General features: G+C 43.4%; 1 protein-coding gene across 1 annotated transcript; it reads right to left on the bottom strand.

Annotated features, from left to right (window-relative positions):
- Window positions 1-6,830: 6,830 nt before the first annotated feature.
- On the bottom strand, window positions 6,831-8,307 carry LOC138907932 (uncharacterized). Its single transcript, XM_070198559.1, has 4 exons — window positions 8,050-8,307; window positions 7,768-7,932; window positions 7,078-7,690; window positions 6,831-6,967 (listed from the first exon to the last, which is right to left on the bottom strand). The coding sequence occupies exons 1-4, from the start codon at window positions 8,305-8,307 to the stop codon at window positions 6,831-6,833; spliced, it is 1,173 nt and encodes a 390-aa protein (XP_070054660.1).
- Window positions 8,308-10,554: the final 2,247 nt, after the last annotated feature.

The following is a 10,554-nucleotide window of genomic DNA, read 5'->3' as shown; positions in this document are numbered from 1 at the left end:
CCGAGCGCGGCTCCTAAACCGATCCCTAAGAAGTTCCGCATGCCCGAAATTCCTAAGTATAATGGAAAGACTGACCCCAACGAACACGTCACCTCTTACACATGTGCCATTAAAGGGAATGATCTAGAGGACGACGAGATCGAATCTGTATTATTGAAAAAATTCGGTGAAACCCTGTCAAAGGGAGCAATGATATGGTATCATAATTTATCGTCTAACTCTATCGACTCTTTTGCTATGCTTGCAGATTCTTTCGTAAAAGAACACGCTGGAGCCATAAAAGTCAAAACCAGGAAGTTGGACCTTTTCAAGGTAAGACAAAAAGATAACGAGATGATAAGAGAATGTGTATCTCATTTCCAAATGGAACGAATGGACCTACCACCAGTCACAGACGATTGGGTTGTTCAAGCTTTCACTCAAGGTCTGAACGAACGAAGCTCGATAGCTTCACGACGGTTGAAGCAAAACTTGATCGAGTACCCAGCTGTTACATGGGCTGATGTTCACAATCGGTATCAATCGAAGATTAGAGTCGAAGATGACTAGTTGGGTTCTGGGTCCGTTATTAAAAGGGACATCAACAGAGAACAAAGGTCGATCAAGGACCAATACCGGCAGTATAGTGGAGATTATAGGGGTAACGAACCAAGACATAACCTCGTATAAAGCAATAAAAGAAGTGATCGAGGCCAAGGATCTTGGGGGCTGATGAACAAGAATGGGTTCGACATGCATACTGGCCCTAAGGAAGCGCCACGGTTATCGGAATATAACTTCAACGTCGATGCATCCGTCATCGTGTCGGCTATCGGACGCATCAAAGATACTAAATGGCCCCGACCTCTACAGTCCGATTCAACCCAGAGGAATCCCAATCAAATGTGTGAATATCATGGCACTCATGGCCACAGAACGGAAGGTTGCAGGCAATTGAGAGAGGAGGTAGACCGGTTATTCAATAAAGGGCACCTTCGAGAATTTTTTAAGTGACCGGGCCAAAAACCATTTCAAAAACAAGGATTTCAGAAGACAAAACGAACACGAAGAGCCACAACACATCATCCACATGATCATCGGTGGGATCGATATCCCCAGGGGCCGGTCCTTAAATGCACTAAGATGTCGATTGAAAGAGAGAAGGGATCTCGGTCTCAGGATTACACACCTAAAGGAACCTTGTCCTTTAGTGATGAAGACGCATAAGGAATCATGCAACCCATAACTATGCACTGGTAATATTTGTACCTATGAATAAAACTCAAGTTAAGTGTGTGTTAGTTGATCCAGGTAATTCGGCCAATATTATTAGATCGAAGGTCGTAGAGTAAACTCTAGGTTACTAAAACAAGTTGAATATTAAAAAGATATGTTTCAGAGTTCTACTTAAGATACGGAAAAAGAAGAGTAAAACGGAGTTAAGATGCTTTTAGGAGGAATCAAACGCTGAACCGTCCCTTCTCATTCTCAATGAACCCCCTTGATTTTCCTTAAAAAGTAGGCTCCAAAGTGGGAACCTGCTTGACTTGGATCAAGAATGCTCTTAGAGAGAATCAAACGCATTACATTTGGTTCCCAATGAACCTATATAATCCTTCCAATAAATGTGGCCGGGACCATCCAAAAAATGAAGTTCCATGTGATCGAAGGCAACATGAGGTATAACGCTCTTTTTGGAAGGCCGTGGATCCACAATATGAGAGTTGTACCCTCGACGCTCCACCAGGTTTTGAAATTACCAACATCGGATGGAGTCAAAACGGTCTATGGAGAGCAACCGACCGCAAAACAAATGTTTTCCATCAATGAAGTGATTCCGATATCTACACTATCATCGACAAAAGGATCAGATTCGAAGGAGGAACAAGATACCAAATAGCAATCACAAACGTCAGCCTCGACCCAACTAGAGAGTCAGAAGACTGACTAAGATGATGACTATGGGATCCCTCGATCCTTTGTGGTCCCCAATGATATCGACGTTACCCAGTCAACGGTCGAAGAACTAGAGCAAATCACACTAGTCGAACATCTGCCCAAGCGAAAGGTATACCTAGGCACGAGGTTAGATCCCGAGCTCAGGAAAAAGCTTATTCAATTTCTTATAGCTAACATGAACTGTTTCGCTTAGTCCCATATCGACATAACAGGTATCCCACCAGAGATAGCCACTCATAGACTAAGACTAGATCCAAAATTCCGTCCGATAAAGCGAAAAAGAAGGCCCTAGTCCGAGGTCAAACATGCCTTCATCAAGGACGAGGTAACCAAACTTCTTAAAATAGGATCCATTCGAGAAGTTAAATACCCCGAATGGATAGCAAATGTGGTGGTGGTCCCTAAGAAAGAAAACAAACTTAGAATGTGTATAGATTATAAAGACTTGAACAAAGCATGCCCTAAGGATTCCTTTCCTTTGTCTAGCATCGATCCTATGATTGATGCCACAGCCGGCCACGAGACTCTCAGTTTTATCGATGCCTACTTTGGGTACAACCAGATACAAATGAACCCGGAGGATCAAGAAAAGACCTCATTTGTCACTAAGTACGATACCTATTGTTATAACGTAATGCCATTCGGTCTAAAAAATGTCGGTGCAACTTATCAACGCCTAGTAAATCGAATGTTCGAAAAACAAATAGGAAAATCAATGGAAGTTTATATTGATGGCATGTTAGTAAAGTCCTTGCGAGCAGAGGACCATTTAAAACATTTGCAGGAAACTTTCGACGTACTAAAGAAATACAATATGAAGCTCAATCCCAAAAAATGTGCATTCAGGGTTGGCTCGGGAAAGTTTATTGGTTACATGGTGTCCAGCCGAGGAATCGAAATCAACCCCGATAAAATCAAAGCTATCGAGGACATCACGGTAATAGATAATGTGAAGGTCGTGCAAAGGTTAACGGGGAGAATAGCTGCTTTGGGATGATTCATTTTGAGATCCTCAGATAGGAGCCACCGATTTTGCTCACTGCTTAAGAAGAAAAGCAACTTTGCATAGACTCCGGAATGCCAGCAGGCTTTGGAAGAACTAAAGCAGTATTTATCGAGCCCGCCTCTGCTTCATACCCCGAAAGTGGACGAACAACTTTACTTGTACTTAGCTGTCTCGGAGATAGCAATAAGTGGAGTCCTGGTTCGAGAAGAACGAGGTACGCAATTCCCTATTTATTATGTCAGTCGGACCTTAGGCGAGGCCGAAATTAGATATCCATACTTAGAAAAATTAGCGCTTGCTTTAATAAGCGCCTCTAGGAAATTAAAACCATATTTCCAATCTCACCCAATATATGTTGTAACAACTTATCCTCTTCAAAACATTTTGTGCAAACCCGAGCTTTCAGGTTGATTGGCCAAATGGGCCACAAAAATTGTTGGGTATGATATCGAGTATCGACCCTGAATCGCTATCAAGTCTCAAATCTTGGCAGACTTCGTGGCTGACTTATCGCCAACCCTCGTGCCCGAGATTGAAAGAGAGCTACTTATAAAATCGGGTACCTCTTCGAGAGTCTGGACCCTTTTCACGGACGGTGCCTCGAACGCGAAGGGGTCCGTATTAGGCATTGTACTAATATCATACACAGGTAATGTAATTAGACAGTCTATCAGAACTACGAAATTGACTAACAATGAGGCCGAGTATGAGGCCATGATTGCAGGTCTCGAACTAGCTAGAAGCTTGGGAGCAGAGATCATAGAAGCTAAGTGTGATTCCCTCTTCATGGTAAACCAAGTTAACGGGACTTTTAAGGTCCGAGAAAATCGAATGCAAAGGTACTTAATATATTATAGGTGACTCTACGTCAATTTAAAGAATGGACTTTGCAACATGTACCCCGAGAATAGAACAGTGAGGCCGATGCCCTTGGGAACTTAGGTTCATCGGTCGAAGATGACGAACTCAACTCGGGGACTGTCGTACAACTCATAAAATCTGTGATCGAAGAAGGTCACGCCGAGATAAATTCCACAAGTCTAACCTGGGATTGGAGAAACAAATATATAGAGTACTTCAAGAACGGGAAGCTTCAATCAGATCCAAAGGAATCGAGAGCTTTGCTCACAAAGGCAGCACGATTCACCCTAGCCGAAGACGGAACACTATTCAGAAGGACTTTTGATGGACCATTGGCAATATGTTTGGGACCAGGAGATACCGATTACATACTACGGGAAATTCACGAGGGCACTTGTGGAAACCATTTCGGTGCTGATTCGTTGGTCCACAAAGTGATCAGAGCAAGGTATTATTGGACCGATATGAGCAAAGATGCGAAGGAGTTCGTTCGAAAATGCGAGAAATGCCAAAGACATGCGCCCGTGATTCATCAACCTGGGGAGCTACTCCATTCGGTCCTATCTCCATGGCCCTTCATGAAATGAGGGATGGACATCGCCGGGCCCCTCCCATCGGCCCCAGGTAAAGCTCAGTTTATTTTGTTTATGACTTATTATTTTTATAAATGGGTTGAAGCACATGCTTTCGAGAAAGTCAGAGAAAAAGAAGTGATAGACTTCATTTGGGACCACATCATATGTCGATTCGGGGTGCCAGCCGAAATTTTATGTGATAATGGAAAATAATTCATCGGCAGCAAAGTAACTAAATTTCTCGAGGATCACAAAATCAAAAGGATCCTATCAACACCGTACCATCCCAGCGAAAACGGACAAGCCGAATCGACCAACAAAACCATCATCCAAAATCTTAAGAAAATATTGACCAACGCCAAAGGAAAATGGAGAGAAATACTGCCCGAGGTCTTATGGGCATATCACACAACATCAAAATCCAGTACTGGAGCAACGCCATTTTCGTTGGTCTATGGCGCCGAAGCTCGAATCTCGGTTGAGGTCGGAGAACCTAGCATCAGGTTTCGATATGCAACAAAGAAGTCGAATAACGAGACCATGAACACAAGCCTGGAATTATTGGATGAAAGACGAGAGATCGCTCTCGTCCGATTGGCCGCCCCAAAAACAATGGATCGAAATATACTACAATCGAAGAACCAATCTTCGATATTTCAAAATCGGGGACTTGGTACTAAGGAAAGTCACCCTCAACACTCGAAATCTGAATGAAGAGAAACTGGGTCCGAACTGGGAAGGACCATATCAGGTCCTCGAAATCATCGGAAAGGGATCCTACAAGCTCGGCGTGATAAACGGCAAGCAACTACCGAGCAATTGGAATGTCTCGCACCTAAAACGATACTACTGCTAAGGTATGACCCTCCCATGTTCATTCATATTTTGAAATTAACCCTTGCAGGTGTTCGACCAGAAATGGATCGAAACCTTTAGGCCTGAAAGTACGCGTTGCACTCTTTTTTCCTTAGACCGGTTTAGTCCCGAATGTGTTTTTCGGCAAGGTTTTTAATGAGGCAACCATTGATCGTGCTAACTTAGAGCAATTCAACAGTATCCGAAGCCTCTTTACAATCAACCTCGAATACTGGGGGGCGTTACCCTCGAATAAATCAAGTTCGATGCAAGAAAGTTACTTCATGACAACATGGTTTCGATAGGAAAAATTGTAAGGGCCAAATGGTCAAAACGAGCCATGCCCATGTAGTTTGCCCGAGCCTTAGCACAAAACATGAACGCATGTATAATGACTTATAAAGAGAGATTTCTTCTTTTATAATATTTTATATCCTAGAAAAATTCCTCAATTTCGTGATATATTATGCAAACAAGCCTAAGGGCTATTCTTATCTCGAGTTCGAGAAATAATTCTCACTCGACTACACAGCCCAAAGGCTACCTTATTTCGAGTTCAAGCAAGTCCTTACTCGACCACTAAGCCTAAGGGCTATTCTAATTTCGAGTTCGAGCAAATTCTCACTTGACTACAAAGCCCAAAGGCTACCTTATTTCGAGTTCGAGCAAGTCCTCACTCGACCACTAAGCCTAAGGTCTATTCTTATTTCGAGTTCGAGTAAATCCTCACTCGATTATAAAGCCTAAGGGCTACTCTTATTTAGAGTTCGAGCAAGTCCTCACTCGACCACTAAGCCTAAGGGCTATTCTTATTTCGAGTTCAAGTAAATACTCACTCGACTATAAAGCCTGAGGGCTACCCTAACTCGAGTTCGAGCAACCATTCTCACTCGGGGACTATCTATCGAGCCCAAGGGCCGCCATTAATTCAAGTTCGAGAAATCATTCTCACTCGACAGAAAAGCCTAAGGGCTACCTTAATTCGAGTTCGAGAAATTATTCCCACTCGACTACAAAGCCCAAAGGCTACCTTATTTCGAGTTCGAGCAAGTCCTCACTCGACCACTAAGCCTAAGGGATCTTCTTATTTTGAGTTCGAGAAAATCCTCACTCGACTAAAAAGCCTAAAGGCTACCCTAACTCGAGTTCGAGCAACCATTCTCACTCAGGGACTATCTACCGAGTCCAAGGGCTGCCATTAATTCGAGTTCGGGAAATCATTCTCACTCGACTGAAAAGCCTAAGGGCTACCTTAATCCGAGTTCAAGAAATTAGTCTCATTCGACCGAAAATTCCTAAAGGCTACCTTAGCTCGAATTCGAGCAAATCATTTCACTTGAACTCTATTCGTCGAGTCTAAAAGCTATCTCAGTTCGAGTTCGAACATTCGCTCGAACCTTCAAATAATTATCACGTGCTAAGACACTTTTTGGCCTTCGTATAAATTAACAAGAAAGTCAAAAGATTCAGAGGCCGTAAAAGAAAAAAAAGTTTTATATACCAGAAATCATTTACAAGGCAACCATGGCCGATCAAGTATTTCTACAAAAAGACCAAAACGGTCTTAAAAGGAAGAAGAAAAATACTAAAAGGGCTTAGTCCTCTCCAGGAGCAGCATCTTCACTCTCGAGGTCTCCGCTCTCAGAACCACTCATACTCCCGGTATCATAATCATCGGGAAAGGCCAACATCCTGGCTTCGGCTTCAAGCTCTTTTGCATTCTCGATCTTGGCTGAAAGATGGAAGCCACGAGCATAGATCTCCTCTAGAGTCTCCCTCCGAGATTGACATTTAGCATGCTCGGCAACCTAATTTGATCGAGCTTGAGCATCCTCGGCAAACTCCTTTGCCGAACTTGAGCGGCTTCAGCATCAGATCGATAAACAGCCATAATTGCATCAGCATTATCCATGGCTATTTCGGCCCCCGATTTGACTGTTGCCTGTTCCGAGGCCAATTTTTCTCGATCAGAAGTCATTGAGTCCAAACGAGACTGGAACTCCTCGATATTCTTGTCTTGCACCAAGGCTCTCTCTTTCGAGCTCCGAAGTTGTTCCTCGACCAAGGCCAGCTGATCCCGGGCGGTCTCCTTTTCAGCGGCAAGGCGATCCATGTTCTTTTTCCATTTTTCGGCCCCCGCTTTCACTGCGTCTACCTCGGCATGAAGTTGCCCAATAACATCGAGCTTTTGCTGAACCTGCGAGACCGAACTATTAGCTGTCACGCCTAAATCAGTGTCAGTAACTTCAAAAATCCTCTTTACCTGCTCGGACAAGTCGGTTTGTTCTTTCCGACCTGCTTCTAGCTCGACCCGAAGTCCTTTTGCTTCTCCTTCCTTCTGCTCACTGAGAAGCTTGAAGGTGTCTCTCTCCTCAGTAAACCTTCGAATTTTGGCTTCGGACTGACTTAGCTCCCCTTGAGATCGGAAAAATGCTTCGTGACAGAGTGCAGAAGCCTACAAAAAATAAAAAGGAGTTATATGAAAGAAGAAAAATACAAGTATGAAAATTGATAAAGGGAAAGCGAGCTTACCCTATTTAGGGCCTGCTGAGCTTCGTCGAATATATGAGGAATCCCTGCTTTTCCCGAGCTTTTCTTCAAAGGCTCTGAATCGCTCGGACCGGTAGCATCTTCTATCCCAACAAAATAACCATGGAAAGGGTCTTCCTCTCCATGGACCCCCTCCCCATGATAAACCTCCACAGCTTAGGCGTCATGTATCATAGACTGCGAAAATGAAAGAAAAGAAGGGGAATCACAGATTTCTATTACCCCGATCATGTCTTTCGAGGCACCGCCTCCATATCATGGAACCTCAAGCTCGGTCCCCGCATCATTGTCAATCGCCTCTTCGACGGGTATAACGTCCTCGGTTCCCCTTTGCTCTGGAACTTGGGTCGAAGTATTCTCTTCGGCCTTGTCGGACCTGAGAAAAACAGAATCAGTCCCCACCGATCCCGAAGCTTTACCAATATCGGTGCCAGCCCGTGCACGGGCCACCATCCTAGAGTTACCTTCTTCTTCTTCTTCTTCTTCATCTTCTTCATCCCTCAGACGCAGGACCGACTCCATAGTCAGTGGGATTGTAGTTCCCTTGGGCTTACGGACTACCCTCTTCTTAGGTTTTTTTACCCTCGGGGACCGAGGTCCTTTTTCTCTTATTTTCCTTCAATGGCTTCGAGACAAGTGGAAAAACTTCTTCACCACCAGACGGGGGCCTCATTTACCGCATCTTTTCTGAGACCTGCGAAAGAAGAAGAAGGTAAGTAAAACTCATGCTTCGAATAAACATGTCACCTCGATTTACAAATGAATCAGTAGACCAAGACGAAGCTTACCATGAGTACGAGCTTCCCATCGACCCTTCGACAAATCGTGCCATGAGCGCTCGACAAATGTTGACGTCGAGACTAGGTTTTTGACCCAGTTCTCGAGGTGAGTAATCGCACCCGGCATCCAAGCAACTGCTACATCGAGAAAGACACTAATAAGAAAGGGTGGAGAAGTAAGACAAACAGAAATTTAAAACGGGACCGTACTTACATTTCATATTCCATTTCTCAAGAAATGGCATGATCTTTGCCCGGATTAGGTCTGAGGTCTTCACTAGAACAAACCGGCGCCTCCAGCCCCGATCATTATCTTCATCTATGCTCGACGTGAACACCTTGGTGGCACGACGTTGAAGCTTTATCAGTCCACCTCGGTAAAGCCGAAGACTATACAATCTTATAAGTTGGTCGAGGGTGAAGGGGAGCCCATCAATTTTACTCACAAAGAAACGCATTAAGAGCACGATTCTCCAGAAAGAAGGATGAATCTGGCCGAGGGTCACCTGATATTTCTTGCAAAAATTGATGATGACTGGATCGAGGGGACCCAGCGTGAAAGGATAAGTATAAACACTCAGGTACCCTTCCACCTGGGTAGTGATCGATTCCTCCGGTGTCGGTATCACGACCTCTTTGTTTATCTAATTACAATCTTTCTTCACCACATCAAGGAAACTTACTGGTATCGAGCATATGTATCTCGATACCGGCTCGCATCGACCAGTGACCGAAGAGGGTTTATCAACATTAAAATCAGAATCAATAACACATCCCCCAGGAATGAGTTCTTCAAGGCGTGGTTCCACCACCGATTTTTCACCGGCCGGCCGAGATGGGGAAGCAACCTCTTTTTGAGGAACGGTTTTATATATCTTGGCCATCTAAATTTTCAAAGAGCAAAGAAGACGGAAAATTAAAATATTTTGGTGGTTGGGGAGGAACAAGCAAAGAAAATTTCAGAACTTGACAATAGGTAATTTTGCAGAAGACGAAGAAATGTAAAGGTTGGAATGAGAAGAGTTGAAAGTAAAAGTTTAAGATGAGGAAGGAATTAGGTTATTTATAGGTTACACAATGACGGTTCAAAACTGGCAGTGGCCGACATCGATTGACGTGCATTTAATGCCTTGGTAACTGAACCGACGTGACATTTGTCACATATGTCACAATCGGGCTTTACGCAGACGTTAGTGTATACCTAGTCAGAGGTTGAAAAATCATATCATTTCTCGCCACATCCTTTCCTAGAAACGAGGGGACCATCTGTATACGGTCAAAACCGATTTTGCCCTTCGTATAGTTAGTCAAGATTGGAGCATGATGGACCAAGGGTCGTCTTCATAATATCGAGATGAGATCCGAAGCCAGGTTATCAAACTCAAGATTCAGGGACCGATCAATACCGAGCTCAAAGTCAATATCGGGATGATTCAATACCGAGCTCAAAGTCAATATCGAGCTCGAGTCAATACCGAGCCCGAGATCCGAAGATCGATCAGTACCAAGACCAACCAAGATCGAACTATGAGACAAAGAGCCGTTGTAGCCGCACATAGAGAGAGAATCTCGACAGGAATTAAGGAAAAGCTAATTAATTAATCTATCATGGGATCCCCACTATGTATTTTTTATTATATCCAAAGCAAGATTTTTTCACTATATTAAGAGTGAGTATCATTTCTGTAATGAGACATATTGAACATCCAATGAAGAAAACATTGATACACTCACATTCTAAAGATTGTTACATTGATATATAGTTGAGATTATCCTTTTTTGAGCTTGGACATTGATTCAACTTGCTTGTTTATAAATCATTCTCTACTCAATTTGGTTTGTATTTCATTCCTTTATACAGTCAATATTCGATTTATTTCTACTTACTTTCCCGATTTGTACCAAGCTATACCACGTATCCTTAGAACTACGTATAAATTCAACTCTATCCGTTTTTCGAGTAAACAAAGCGGAAGAAACAGAGAGGAGT

The sequence above is a fragment of the Nicotiana tomentosiformis genome, chromosome 3 (genome assembly GCF_000390325.3).
Source record: "Nicotiana tomentosiformis chromosome 3, ASM39032v3, whole genome shotgun sequence".
NCBI lineage: Eukaryota > Viridiplantae > Streptophyta > Magnoliopsida > Solanales > Solanaceae > Nicotiana > Nicotiana tomentosiformis.
This window is presented reverse-complemented; position numbering and strand designations above follow the sequence as displayed.